The 15,018-nt window shown below is 39.5% G+C and overlaps 1 protein-coding gene across 4 annotated transcripts; it reads left to right on the forward strand.

Moving 5' to 3' along the window:
* The first annotated feature begins 1,220 nt into the window (after nucleotides 1-1,220).
* On the forward strand, nucleotides 1,221-14,945 carry LOC145488999 (uncharacterized). 4 transcript variants are annotated; one of them, XM_081467877.1, is made up of 7 exons: nucleotides 1,222-2,587; nucleotides 4,227-4,280; nucleotides 5,732-5,769; nucleotides 7,698-8,650; nucleotides 8,781-8,936; nucleotides 9,667-9,714; nucleotides 9,920-14,945. In XM_081467877.1, exons 2-7 carry the CDS (start codon nucleotides 4,240-4,242, stop codon nucleotides 13,964-13,966), a joined length of 5,283 nt encoding a protein of 1,760 aa, XP_081324003.1. In that variant the 5' UTR covers nucleotides 1,222-2,587; nucleotides 4,227-4,239; the 3' UTR covers nucleotides 13,967-14,945. The 4 variants fall into 4 exon arrangements, with proteins under 4 accessions (XP_081324002.1, XP_081324003.1, XP_081324005.1 ...); XM_081467879.1 differs by having other exon boundaries at nucleotides 1,222-2,401; XM_081467878.1 differs by having other exon boundaries at nucleotides 1,222-1,897.
* The last annotated feature ends 73 nt before the right edge of the window (nucleotides 14,946-15,018 follow it).

Here is a 15,018-nt window from a genome sequence, read left to right on the forward strand (position 1 = left end):
TTAGTGTGAATTAAAGTGTTGATTCCAGTGCTGTCAATTTTTTTCCTTTCCAATCACCGAAACACTAACCCTACCCTTTGATCGAGAGTACAGGGTCAAGGACAAATAGCTTGTGATTCTGAGTCGATTCTGCAGGAAAGTTACATCTTATTTTGAGAAAATGAATAAAAATGTGTTAATCTTTGTTAAAACAGAACATGAATGGCGAGTGTTTATTAAAAAAAATTGTTGACTCAAATTTACACTGCCGAAAGGTTACAATCTCCATGTTTAATCAGCCGCGGGGCCTTTGAAAACCATTACTTTTCTTACGGGGTTTTCGACTCCTTTCCTGTCTGCATGCAGCCTCTGCAGTGTGTAATCAAGCAACGCCGAAATTACTGATATTATGATAAACGGTTCCGAGTTGACCATTGTGCGTTACGTAGCGCGCTACATTTTTAGTTTTCGAGTGGGATCTACCAGCATTAATGTATTTTTGGGAACAATGTAAGTGAAAGATTATCTTTACAAATGTCAGAAGCACAAATGAACTATAGTGCCCTTTATCGTGTTAGCTTACGAGAATTATTTGGGAGCGGCGTAACTAGAGATAGAGCACACGTCAATTGCGCGCCATTCGTATTTTAGGACGACCTCGCTTGCTCGAGCATCACTCGCTCGTCGACCACGGGGTGGAGCTCCAGTACCATTGAGGGCATTTCATTGAAATTGACCTGCCAATAAGGCCATACGCTTTTGTTCCTTTTAACAATTTAGCACAAGGAGTAAAAATTACAATTACAATGTTCTCTTTTCCTTTGCGCAATCTGCGCCATTCTCCGTTCAGTTGGGCTGATTAAAGTGTCTTTTCTAAAAATAATATTGGTTCGTAGTTTGTTGATACAAAGCCGACATAAAATGAATAAGAGAAATGTAGATATTGCTGCTATTCATTGAAAGCGCGGATGCAAATACAGGATGGTTGATGAAACAATGATCATTTGTTTTCATTGATACCACCTTTTCATAGAATCTTAAGATATATTGCAAGCTGACAAAAGGTAGTCAGTATAAGCAGTCGTGGGCTGATTGACATTTTCAGCAAAATTTTAAGTTTCGCTAAGATAATTAGGAGAGAACATTCAAAGGAAAAGAAGGCAATCAACATAAGCTTATAAAGGTAAAAATTACTATTAGTGTATATAACAAAAGCTGACCTCATTAGTCTCGTTTGTCATAGTTTTGATTGACTTGTAACAATTTGAGTCCAGCCTAATATATTCACCCGAACTGGACCAAAAATGTACCAGTAAATCTTTTTTTCATTGTCATGGTTTAAGGTTTTTTGAGCCGCTCTTCGCATTTAAGTGTCGGTTTTATATCGATCAGATGTGTCTGACTGAAAACGTACGCCAGTGACCGCCATGTCCAGATGACTGACTGACGACTGCCGGACTGGCTTTTCCTGCCGGTTTATGCCTGTTTTCAAATGTGTTGATTGTTTTCATGAACGGCTGAGCTGGCCAGACCTTGGCCTTGTCAAGGATGAGTTAGAGCCAGAAAAAAGTTCACAATTTCACTGTTCCTCGTAGCCTTGATTTATAAGGGGTTTTCAGCCTTTCAGGTCAAAGTGATAACTCATTCAAATGCAAATCCTGCACCTGCCAGTTGAAATTGGATGATTTGTTTGTCCAGCAACTTACAAGGGCACTACGGTGTTTCCTGAACGTCGCGAAACTATTTATTTCCCCTTAGCGCAACAAAATGAGATCTTCTTAGGACTCATCTTTGAAATTTGGCGCGTCATGATGACATTGAGCAATCACTTCGCATCTGACGTCATCGATGCTGTCACGTGCTCACTGTCACGACTGAAATGTTTTCAAGTGAGTCGATTCACGGTACACTTCTAAAGGTAAGGATTCTGCGTTTTTCCGCCTGACTGTTCTTATACTTCGCTTGAGTTCCGGTCATATAATATGTTATGAATAAGTAGTGAAAGAGTGCGGTCCGGAAAAGCTTCCCAAACAAAAGCACTCTGTATTTCGAGGCGACACGCATGGTTGAGGGCACGGTGGTTTGATAGAGTTTGAACTTTCTCGCTCTGTAGCCGATTGTATTTAATTCCGGCGTGAATTGAATTTCTCGACACACGTTTTGTTGAGTAGTGCAAAGGTTTCTGACTACTAATGGAGACTTAAGTCATGATTTGGACGAGTTTGGAAGTTATCACGACATAGGCTGGGATTCCTCGACAAGCGCGTCGCCAAGAGCAGGGTTAATTTATTTTGGCGCGCTTGTCAAATTTCGCTGAACTGATGTTGTGAACTGCGTGTTGGTCTGTTCTTCTTTGTGAACCTGCTCTGTCATTCCACCGTTGTTCTTTGGTTAAACTGGTCAGAACTAAGCGAATCTGGAGGTTTGTAGAAGTCGCAAATTCGGCGGCTGTGAATACAGCGATCGGGGATATTTTGTTTACAAAATGTGACACTAAAGGTAATGGTTAACGAGAGCTGCCGAGAGGTTTGTTGCGACGAACAGATGTGATGCAACTTGCTCTGCTGCTCAGTTTCTCTACTTAGTAATACATATATTGGATACAGAAGTATGTGCCAGCTTTCTTTATCACCTAAAAGTATTTTTGTATTCATGGCGTGCTCAGATAAATGGGTCTTTTATTTGTAAGGAATGAATATGGTTGACTAACCTTTTATCCAGTTCGATATTTATAAATTGTGTCTGCGATTTGCCCCAGCATAACCAAACGATTTGATCTGAGGGCATAAGTACTGAGGATTTGTCTTCCAAATGTCATGGCCCCTTGTGTGGGACAAAATTTAAATGATCTCTCTATTTCAACTAGTCATTTCTTGAATAAACCACTTGTGCAAATCACCTTTGTTGTGAAAACACTATAGGGCATTTGTTATAAATTTGCTCTATTTTTATCCTACCCGAGTCTATGGTTTTAATGAGGAGCCTCTACATGAACTTTACAGTAGGTCTGCAACAAAATTTGAAACACTGCATCATGTTGGGGACATCAAAGAAATTTTTGTCTCTTTCTATTGGGTAGTTTCAACCCTGAGCAGTTTTCAGTCGTTTCAGTTTGAGTTTTGAAGCTTAACTTTTCAAGTAAAATAAGTTATTCCACCATTCCCTACCAATGATTGGATCTGTAGAGTTTATACTGACAGTGCACAGGACTCCAATAGTATATAAATTCAAGTGAAACAGGCTTTTATTTTTCCTTCGCTTGGTTTAAAATTTTCCAAAGGGTCTTGATAGTAGTAGACAAGTCAAGAATTTTAAGAAAACGACAAAATGTTTGAGTTTACAAACATATTTGGACAGAAACTTCTGTCATCCTCAGTTAATCCAAGTACAAAGCACTTTTTCAAACATCTGCAAAATTCTGAACATTGTCGTGCCCTGTGTTCTACAGATTGTTTCCATGTTTTGGATCACGCCTCCACCAGTTTTTAACTTAAAAGATGCTATTCATATAGAACAACCCTCTTTGAATCAACAATTACACCATGTTAATCTAAAACTATCTCTTTAATTCTCGCACTTTCATGCTTTGCTTCATTCTGTTGTTACTATTTATCACAATTAGCATTTTCTACTTGTTATAAATCGAGCTACCATCGCTTTGTACTTGGATTAAATGAGGATGACAGAAGTTTCTGTCAAAACATGTTTTGTAAACTCAAAGGTTTTGTCGTTTTTCTAAAATTCTGTTTAAAATGTTGTAAAAGTATTACCTTCATAATTATAAGCACAGGAGTGTTCTAACTTCTAGTCAAAGGCCTGTTTGCGAAAAAGTAATTTTTTTCCTTAGTTCATGTGAAGAGTCTCAATCAGAAGTTGATCAGAAGCACATTTTGTAGTGGTAATGGTTTATTTTATGAGATTTGTCCCTATAAGTGTGCATGTTATGTTCAGCATTCTATAAAAGTCTTTTCAAGTAATCTGCATCAGCTATTGTGTGACTGCTAGGAATACATGTATCTACATGTATAAAATAAATAGGAGACTTGTTTTGCCCTGATTTTGAACAAAATATTCCTCATGCAAAGGGGAAAATCAAGCAAAAAGTGAGAAAGTCCTGAAGCCTAATAGTGCATTTAACAAGCAACATGGCCTGAACACTTGTGGCAGTCTCTGACATGACATTGTGATAGGAGTGGCATGGATATTTTCTGGCATAAGTTAAGTATAAGTATTTTACTCTTTAACAGGTTTGGATTAGGAATGGAAAGAGATTTGAGTCTGACTGGATCCACAAAACGGAAGTGAGTGCTATATTCTGAATACATAAGTATATAAGCGGAATTAAATGTATTGACTTGGAGATGATACACACTCCTTATATGATGTTATCAGTCTCACAGCCCTGTACAGGCAAGAAAAACTATGAGGTGCTTACTTAATGTCTACAATGACAGTATAACTTGTTAAGACATCAAAAAAGGGAGTTATTACCATAAGAGACTTTAAATTTGAGTATGTATCAAGACTGAGTACAAGTAAGTAAAGTTAAAGTCTGCATATGGGCCAAGTGGCCCACCAGGCTGGAGCTTATCCTGGTTTCTGTAGCATGAAGTGACTAGGAGTATTTCTAGTCCCCCCTGGATGGAATGCTAATCCATCGCAGGGTTACCCCCAGCATTAAGTTCGCTGGTACCCATTTATACACCTGGGTAGAGAGAGGCACTGTGAGAGTAAAGTGTCTTGCTTAAGAACACAACGCAATGTCCCTGACCAGAGCTCGAACCCTCATCGCTCGATCTGGAGACAAGCACACTAACCATGAGGCCACCATGCCTCCCATTGGGTACAAGTAGGACTTTTCAGTTGTAGTTTGCAGGTGTCACATTATCACATCACAAACCAACATGAAGTGCAAGGGCTCTGTAAGCGCCACTTGTTCGAAATTGTACTCAAACTCAATTTCGTACTCTAGTCCAACCTAAAGGTTCCTAATATTCTACAGTGTAACAGCATCCATTTTGCGTTTGTCTCTTTTGGGTAGGGGGTGGAGAAGAATATCAATCAAAAGGTCAATGTAATGCTCTTTGGTGGACTTCTCTTTTCCTCAAAGGACCACTCCTATGAGAGCTTGTGCAGAAGGTCACTGTTATCCGTGTAGGCCTGTAAAAAAAGATTCATTACAGTTGAATTTTCAAACATCAGGCTGCCTTCTCATTATAAATTGACTCTGGCAGTAGACAGCATTTTCAAGACTGTATAGCACATTCATACAGCAGAACTATGTGTGGGAAGTTGTTAATGCATGCCAACAACAACAACTTTGTTATGACTCTCATATTTACAATTTTACAAGAATATTTGCACATTAAGTTAAAAGAGCTTGACAATAGCAGCAGTGCGAACCTGCAGGTAGCTTGGGCTAATCTAGATGGGCCACATCTATATTACCAAGTTTATAGAAAGCATCATTGTAATAAAATTGCAGTTACTTGTAGATGATTTTAAAATCTAACTTTTTTTTACCTGAAGTTCTTGTTTACAAGTTCAGTCTGCTATATTTGATTGTGCAGAGAGGTATCGACAAAGCTTTACTAATGTTTGATTTTCATGTAATGTTTATTTGTTCTTTCATTTGTTATTTTGGGCCTGGATGTCATGAAATTTAACTCAGACAGCTCTAGTTTTGTTTAGTACAGTCTGCATAGCTGCCACATGTTTGCAATAATGATGACCATGTTTTATTTTGTTGCAGACTTAATTTTGATGAATCAAGTTATGGTGATGGAAAAGGTGAGAATTTTAATGAATCATCCTGTACTTCATGTGGTTATTTTTAAGAGGCAATACAGAATTTCTTCCAGATTATAATTTTAGTGCATTTAAGTGTAAGTGAGAAGTTGAATGCAAGTTGAAGACTCAATGTGGTAGCATCGAAAAAAAAAATGTTGTTTGTAGTGGTCAATGCGCTTAGCTGTTACTAGCTAGTTCACAGGCATGCAATGAAGGAAACAAATATGTCAACTAACCGAATAGGCTTAAAAATCCGAACCAGCGGGAGGCAGACCAGTTGGCTATTTACAAGCATGACCAAGGAGTTGAACTAGGGTCTACCGAGAAACAACTCCAGCTAAGTGGTCAGAGCAGGACTTGAACACGCGACCTCCAGGTTTCAAGTCTGGCACCCTAACCATTCGGCCACACTGCCTCCTAATGCAACCTCTGTTTGGTGTTTTCTTTTAGTATCTTTTGCACCAACTTACTCAAGCAACACATACTGTACTAGTCGTCAATTGGCTTAAGGCTATTAGTGTTTTCTATAGGGCTTGAAATAACGGTTGGTCAACTGACAATGTTCGGACTGATTGGGAATTTGACCAGTGAATCTTTCATCTTGCCGGTCATGTTGACCAGTCACATTCAGTTGTATTGAAAATGAAATAAATTAAAGTTTCCATGCTGTTCAGTTTTTTCAGTTGTTATTAGTATGTAGCGAGTTGCTGTGTATTTTGGAACTTTAATCTGAATTCCCGAGTGAAATGCAACTAGAATTATTTACAATTTGCCCATTGAAACAGACACCAGAGTTTGCACACTTCTAGTCACAAAATTAGAAATATTTTTACTTTTATTAGTTAATTTTCAAGTTTCACATTTCTCCCTGCATATAAAGTAATTCCTCAGCACAGAATAAATATAATCAAAGTATAATGCAAAGGAACTATACTTTATAAAACCAATAATTACTCCACTCTTGGCAAGTTTATCTATGCACTTATCTGTTGCATTAAAATGCCTGGTTACTAAGCTTTTTCTCGATGAATACAAATTTTCTTCTTTTGTAATGGGGAGTAACATGGATTACCGGCAGAGTTTTAGGTTCAAGATCTCACACCGTGATGTATACACCAGAAATCATCATATTTAGAGGCACTGGACGAATTAAATGTATATGATAACTTTATTTAATGTGTTACAGGTTAGTCTTACAGACATTGTACCTATTAATAGACTATTAAGCTTATTTTCATTTTGCTGCTGTAATTTATTTTTACTGTTGACAATGAGTGCTTTAAAGTGCTATAAAATCTAGGCAACAACTGTTTTGGAAATATATAATACCAGTTTGGTTCATGGGCCCCTGTTTTAAGAGTTATTTATCTTATAAATTTGACCAACCAGAAATGACACATGACAGAGCTAAAATGAATTTGGCCGGTAATCGTATCAGGAGACTCTCCAGAAATTATTTCAAGCCCTGTGGGTTATGTTCTTATGATAAACACTGAATGCATGGCCCCAAGGGGAACTATGAGTTTTTTTCCTTGGTGAGAGTACTGACAGAGGCAAAATGCATCGTCAAAGGAAAACAACACCCACAGGGTTGTGATATGCAGTGTACAATGTATCCTATAATTGGCAAACATATTGTTCAGGAGTTTCATTACTATTTCCAGCCGGAAGGCAATTGGTTTTCACAAACAGGGAAAACACTTTGAACTGCAGTTTTCTTTGAGAAAACCTTTCCTCCAGATGGATGGCAAGCAAAATTGGACGGCTGGTCCTTAATGAAACTCCTAATGTTGCATTTCTAGTTTCTGATTTATAATCAGCATTATTCTTAATCTGGTTGACTGATCCAGATGTTGTGGAATTGTTTGTCTTATACCTTAGTCATCTGTGATATAATTAATCATTGCATCTTTGACTTTAACCAACAGGCAAAAGGCCTCGGTTGCAAGTCACAATTCCTAGGCTACAATTGTCTCAAAAACAGTTGGAGAGATTACGAAAAATCTCTTCAAAACATCTGAAAGCACCATTAACAGCTAACAAGGAAGTTGACGAGGAAAATGTTGCTACTGTGAATACCAGTGTCTCCTCAAGTGCATCAACAACAGAAACAGGATTAACAGAGACAACAGTAGTGAAAGAGCCAGTAACGACAGTAGAAGAGAGTCTACTGTCTACCTCCCCAAGTGCATCAACAATAGAGACAGTATCAACAGAGACAACAAAAGTCGTGAAAGAGCCAGTAACGACAGTGGAAGAGAGTCCCATCAGACACCGGTTGACAAACCTCTTAGATGGATCATCCCTCAGTCCATTACAGGATAGTGCAGTGCACTCTGATGAGGACAATGTCAAAAGCATTAACTGCAAGGGAGGAGGTCAACTAAACAATGCTGAGGGTTTATCAGGACCAGTGTCAACAGAGGAAAATTTCTTTTGTTCAAACGAGCTCCCCTCCTCTGACAATGGCTTATCACCTTTAATGCATGAGGAAGATTGTATAACAGTACCTTGCCATCCTGATGTTGTGTCGAGGACCTGTATGCAGGTTGAAATAGGATGCACTCAGACATCATCTGATAACGACAGTCAAGCAGCCGATGTCATTACTGCCTCTGAGCAAGATAAAGAAGTAAATCATGAAACGGACCAAACGCTGCAACCTTGGACGACGAGTGTTCCAGAGGAAGGAAATGAACCCAGAAGTGTTTCCCCGGGTAGCCGTGACATATTAGGTCAGCTTTCCAATAATGCTCTGCCAGATGAGAATGAGGCTGAAAATGGAAATGCTGAAGAAAGCAGCGGTGTGATGTCGAGATCTGCTGAAGTACGTGCAGGAGATAGCACGATTGATTATTCAAGTGACTACAATACGCTAGAGGTTTGTGGAGCTTCTTTGCCTTTCAAACAATGTGGTGTACATGTAAACGGCATTCTTTATTTTTCTTAAGTCTCATCCTTTTGGCCTGTTGCATACTTACATTATTTTTGTATTAATGGATACAATATAGGCCATGAATACCTTACTGACAACGGTCACTGAAGAAAAAAGAGCCAGGACAGAACTAGAAGAACTAGTTTCACATCTAGAAGAGAGAAATAAAGAACTTCTCTTAGAGTGTGTAAAACTGAGGGACCTTGTGAATGACTTGCTGCCTTCATCCAAGGTATGGATCCATATGTACACACCTCTAATGTATGCTACAGTCAGAGCAGCAGGGGCTGCCATTGGTAACTCTTCATGAATTAAAGCACCTCGAGAATTCCTGATTCTTATCAAATCAAATGATAGTACAAGCACTTGAGAGTACTTCAACAGCTATCATGCCATCATGGTAAAGTAGGAATTAAAAAGTTGTGTTGCCTAACAAATTCAGAACAAAAATTGTGAGCTCAGTTCTCAAAGACTGAACTTTGTTTTCAACTGGTACTCGTCGAACAGGAGACAATTGCGTTCAATCAGTCATTAGTGTTTGAGTAGACTTTTTTGCGTTACGTAATCCTTCTGTGTAAGAGTTGCAATCGTTCGTGTTTCGCATATATTACGTCAACTTAGCCCTTTTTTTTGTTCACTTAAATAAGTTTAATTTTAATCCTCGGCTTGTACAGTACGGATCGGAACTTTTTGGACATTTTTGAACATCGAGGACACTCGGACTGTCAAGGCATCGTTTTAAAGTTTGGTTCTGGTAATCTTGTGTAATAGAATAAGTGTTTATCTGGTAAGCACTCGTTCCACTGATTGGCTACAGGCATCCATGTATGCTTCAGTAACAATAGACACTATTTTTTGTAGGTTAATATAGATGTATCTGTCGTTGTCTTTTCTAAGAATTAAAGAGGTTGGGTATTCAACTCTTGTAAACCAATCTCAGAATCTTGTTAATTTATTTACAGGTGAAAAATGAAACTGTTTCAAGAGGAATTCAAATCAATATGGACTTAGTAAGTACCTGAGAGTTCCGCTGTTTTCGGAAATATCAGTGCTTTAATTATTGAATATTGCGGGAAAAAAAATGATCCAGCTCAGGTTTTTTTAGTGTCTAAAGCTACCATGGATGTGTGAAATCCATCAACACCTCAATTGGTTGTTTCCTAGCGATTTTGAAGAAAAACTTTGTGATCTTAACATTCATTGTATCATTTTTAGAGCCTCCGCCGAGGAAGAGCTGTTGATAGAGCAACATCACCCTTGAGGAGGATACGAGAGCCATCTCCTGACTTAACTATCCTATCATTTTCAACTGGATGCCAGACAGTTGATCTTTCAAATGAAATGAAGTCTACTGCGTGTCAAACTGATCCCCCACTGGACGCAAGACTACTAGCAACGTGCGCAACACAAAGTGTTTCCCCTGCTCGAGTTCAAGGAATTGTCATGCCCAACGTCCAAGGGAGAGCTCCAGTGCAAGTTCCTAACCATACTCAGGCATCAAATCCAGTTCAATTATCGTACAGCCAAACTCCTTCTTTCCAACAGCAGAGTGCTAAGGTGACAGTTTCTCAACCACTGGGTGTACAATCGCAACAAGGACATACCACTTGGCAGATGTTGGCGCATAAGTTGGCAAATATTTTGCAGACAACAGGTTATAATAACGTTGCAAGTCCCCATGCTACTACTCTTAACTCTCCTCAAGTCAATATCTGTCAACCAACAGGTGCAGCATTGTATGCGCAAGTACCTCAAAATCAATTGATACCCGTATCCTCTCTTACAACCACGCAGATGTCCAGCAATCAAGCACTTGTGGGATCTAACCCAGCTGCTTATAGTGGTGTTTACAATACCGCCATTCAACGAAATGCAATAAACTACAACACCCTGTCAACACAACAGGCCACTCGACCAGATACGTTGAACCAATCAACAGGGCAGAGGTTAAATTTAAATATGGCTACATTAAGTCCATTATTTACACAAAATCAATTATTGGCACACAGTAGTGCATCGTTAACACATCAAACCGTCTCTTCTGCTCAGAGTACATCACACAACAGTAGACCTGCCCAGTTTGTAGGCGCACTGCAACATTCTACTCGGCAACAAACGACTCCAACTAGTTCATTGCAGATATCTGCAAATGCTAAATCTGGTGTTCGAGATGTCATGCTACATCTCGCCGATGGCATGAGACGTCAAATTACCACTACTACGGCAGAATCATTAAGACACCCACAGCAACCATTAGGGGCATCTCTTCCAAGTAGGATGGTTTATAATCAAGTAACTACCCCACAGCATAAAGAGGGACTGCCTTTACAACATCAAGCATCACCACCTATAGGGTCACAAGTACAGCAACACACATTACGAAATTCGCAGCAATCACTAGGAACATTTCCTCAAAGCAGGGTGGACTATAATCAAAGAACTGTCCCTAAGCAAGCAGGGGGACTTCGTATTCAACATCAAGTGCCGCAACCTGAGGGGTCACAAGCAATGTCGCACACTCGAACAAGCTCCGCATTATCAAGAAATTTGCAGCAACCATTTGGAACATTTCCTCAACGTAGAGTGGGCCACAATCAAGTAGCTGCCCCACAGCAAACAGGGGGACTTCGTATACAGCATGAAGTGTCACAGCCTGAATCTTCTCAAGCACACCTACATGCCCAACCAGTACAACAGAACAATATGACCAGGATGACTGGACAACAGTCTGATCAGACCCCATCATCCTCCCGAACATCAAGCACTGATAATCACCTCGCAGATAGACTGCTTGAAGACGCGCTAGAGCGAAGAGCTGAAGCTCACGTTGAAGCTCTAGTTCGGTACAATGAAGTTCAACTTGTTAACAACGAGCTACAAAAGAGCTTAAGTGAGGGCACTTATAAGCAGAAGCAAACTACCACGACACAAGAACCTCGATATTTGGATCATCAATTGAGCAAGTTGTCGACGAGTAGGAATACGCCGCTTTCAAATAAACAACCTCCAGATGCGGACCGTAGCACAAATTCCTTGTCTTCTGTATCGGAACAGAGCCCATTGTACTGCCATACATCTGCAAACCAATTGCCCAGCCAAGTGAGTCCCAGTCAAAACCTCAGTAACAGTACACAGAAACGCTTAGTTCGTTTCAGTCAAGAAGGAGACTCAAATATACCAGTTGGTGCATCTCCAGGAAATGCAGGTGGGTCCAGCCATTCGGGAAGTTCAGTCGTAAGGCAAACAGACGGCAAAGATCAAAAAAGCCCAAGGCAAGATACCTTGTGTCATCTCTCTATTGATAACGATCCTTACAAGGTGCCACCCAAAACCCCGAGTGGTGCATTAGAGGATGTAGTTAAGAAGTTATTAACCTTACAGAATGAAATCGCTAGAACTGAAAATGTTTCTGGTACTGGGCGTGTATCATCAAACTCCCTTGCTGAATCAACGGATGGTACTTGTAAGGCAGATAACACTACCGAATCACAAGAGTCAAAGCAAATGTTAGGAATGAGTGAAAGCACTGCCTCGTCTGAGAGAGATTCAAACAAGGAATCTTTCCAGCGTTACTCCAGGAATCCTGAACATAATTCTGCAGAAACAGTATCATTAAATCAGGGAGCAGATACCCAAGGGCTTGTGAAGGACCAACACAACAACAACTGTTGTTCATCTCGTAATCAGGACAAAGCCAGTGAAGACACTTCAGTTTCTCCTTCAAGTCACAATGTATTAGATACTGACTTTGACAAGATGCAAACAGAAAATGAACCACCCTCGTCTGTACGTAATGTACGTAATGGAAATGGCAATGCAGCTGAAAAAGAAACTGAATATTTTCCGGCCACTGAGGAAGAAGAGCAAGGCAATGATGATGGTGATGGACAGGACAACAGTGTCGGAGATAGGCAAGATTGCTCTTCACCTTGTCTATCAGGTCTCGCTAAAGGAACTGAAAATAAAGACCCACAAGATTCAGATGATGCTGAAAATGATGACAGTTCCCAAGACATTTATGCAGCTATGATGTCTCCTATTATACCACGAATGGCTGCAGCAAGACGTGTTCGCTCACGCTCAGATGTACACACTACAGAGGATACTTGTGATGTGAACACAAACACCTCAAGCATTGATTCTCCAATAAAGAATGTGAACAGTGAAGACCAGAATATGGAGTGTGATCCTGAACCTAACCAGACCTCAGATGACAGAGAACAGGGTTTTAAGGATAGCCAGCTGGAAGGTATTAGAACGTGTGCCACAGTGCACAGTGCTGATGTTCATTGCAATCAACAGGAACATAGAAGTGACAATGAAAGCAAAAGTGAACAAGAGAATGCAGTCAATGACCAAGAACATGTTCCATTATCATCTGATGTTACCATGGAGGAAATACAACTGGAGGAAGATACACAAGTTTCTTCAACTGGCGGCATTGTCACAGATCTCAGTGATACCCAGCAGGCTACATGTAACACCAAAATTCAGGAAATGCCCGAAACAAATCTCCCAGAAGATCAACTGTCAACAGAATTAAGTGAAGGACAGAGAGATTTACCGGCGTCTGTGCCTGTCCTAAATGCTAATGTGAAGTTAGAAGCAAGTGATGGCCCATGCATGGGTGGAGTAGCTCAAGCGATTAATAAAGTAGGCCAAGATGAACAATATCAGAAGTGTCAGGTTAATCCTAAAGCGATTCCTAAACAAAATTTTGTGTACCTTAACAGCACTTTCCAGGAAACGCCTATCGTAAGAGACTTTGAAGAGATCAAAAAAGCGTCATTTACATTACCGTCGTCCAGTTCTTTGTTCAAGGAAAATGTTGATGAGAAGGGCGTTTGTCGAGTCTCAGTTGATTCCAAGACGAAAGTAGAATTTAACAATAAGAATACTGCAATAAACAACGAACCTTCCCCACCCTTAAATACATCTCCTTTGCCGGTACCTCGTCTTGCTCTACGTATCATGAACGGAAATACTGTGATTATGTGGGACCTGCCTCCTGACAACAAAATTACCGACATTAGCCTCTTTGAGGTATACGTGTTTTTGAAAAACAAGGATGAACGTTTACGGCAGAACCATACTGGCCGGTGGATTAAACTCGGTGAAATGAAAGCTATGCCTCTTCCTATGGCATGTACGTTACGCCACGTAATACAGAAGAATGTTTTGTACTCCTTTACTGTGCGAGCAGTAGGCAGCAATGGATTGGCTGGACCATGTAGTAAACCATGCTCTTTGAGCTCTATATAACATTGGTGGGTTCTTCAAAATAATTCTAATCATTTTTTTTTTAGCATCTGTTGCGTGTTGCACTATTATATTTGTTTCTAATTCAGTATTAAAGGAGCTGCGTCACGGTTTGTGCATCTTGAAAAGTTCAGACTAAATTTTTCAAGTTTGTCGTTTGTAAAACGCGTTAATGTACTGCATGCTTAATCAACCTTGTTCCTTTATGGTTGATGACTACCTCTTTAGTACCTCTCTATCTTAGTAAACTACTATTTTCAGGTTTGTACGTGGTCAAACTAACTCAAAATGTCGTGACTGAGCTCCGTTAAATAGTTTACTAGATTCTTGATGGAATGAGTGCCCCTATTGTAAAGAATCTCTCCCAGAGAAACAATGTGAACAGTGTACGAAATATTTAATCAACTCTGGGTGTTTCGAGCTTTATGCAACAACCAAGAACGTATTTGAGTAGGATAATGTTTCTTTAAATTCTCTTCATAGATTATCTGGCTTTCATTATAGACTATCCAACCATTCGTTAGGACACTTCCATAATACGGGCACCTCTCTGCTATCTCTATACATCCCAATTATGTAATCTCTATGGCAAAGCACGTCCATGTTACTGATACTCAACTCTACCCTTTGGTGCCCATATGAGAGAGGTTGAACTGTTCTTGGATTTTCCCATGAGCTGAGTTAATTATTTAATTCGATTATAAATTAATGATTTAGCCAAGTATATAGGCAGGGATTTGCGCTTCTGCTAAAACAAACTTCAATCAATTTTCGAAACTTTTTTCATGCAAGAAAAATAGGTATTAATTGTTTGTTTTAGTTACGTTACATTAATGTTTCAAATTGACTTTCCTACCTTGTTGGAAATATTTTTCTTTATTTTTACAAAGTTTTTATGAGATTATTATATCGATTATTTCATACGAGTCTTGAAACATCTTATATCATTGCTTTGTTACAATAAATGTAAATTTTGATGGTATTATTGTCGTTTTTCTCCTCTTCCTTCTTCGTGGTCTTCTTTTCGTGCCCATCTTTGTTGTTGTTGACGCCGG

The sequence above is a fragment of the Orbicella franksi genome, chromosome 6, assembly GCF_964199315.1.
Source record: "Orbicella franksi chromosome 6, jaOrbFran1.1, whole genome shotgun sequence".
NCBI lineage: Eukaryota > Metazoa > Cnidaria > Anthozoa > Scleractinia > Merulinidae > Orbicella > Orbicella franksi.

Coding starts and splice junctions, on each gene's coding strand:
- LOC145488999 (XM_081467876.1), top strand. CDS start 4,177: ATGGATATTTTCTGGCATAAGTTAAGTATAAGTATTTTACTCTTTAAC. Junction 5,770..7,697: donor AAGTTATGGTGATGGAAAAG/GTGAGAATTTTA, acceptor TTTAACCAACAG/GCAAAAGGCCTCGGTTGCAA. Junction 8,651..8,780: donor GTGACTACAATACGCTAGAG/GTTTGTGGAGCT, acceptor GATACAATATAG/GCCATGAATACCTTACTGAC.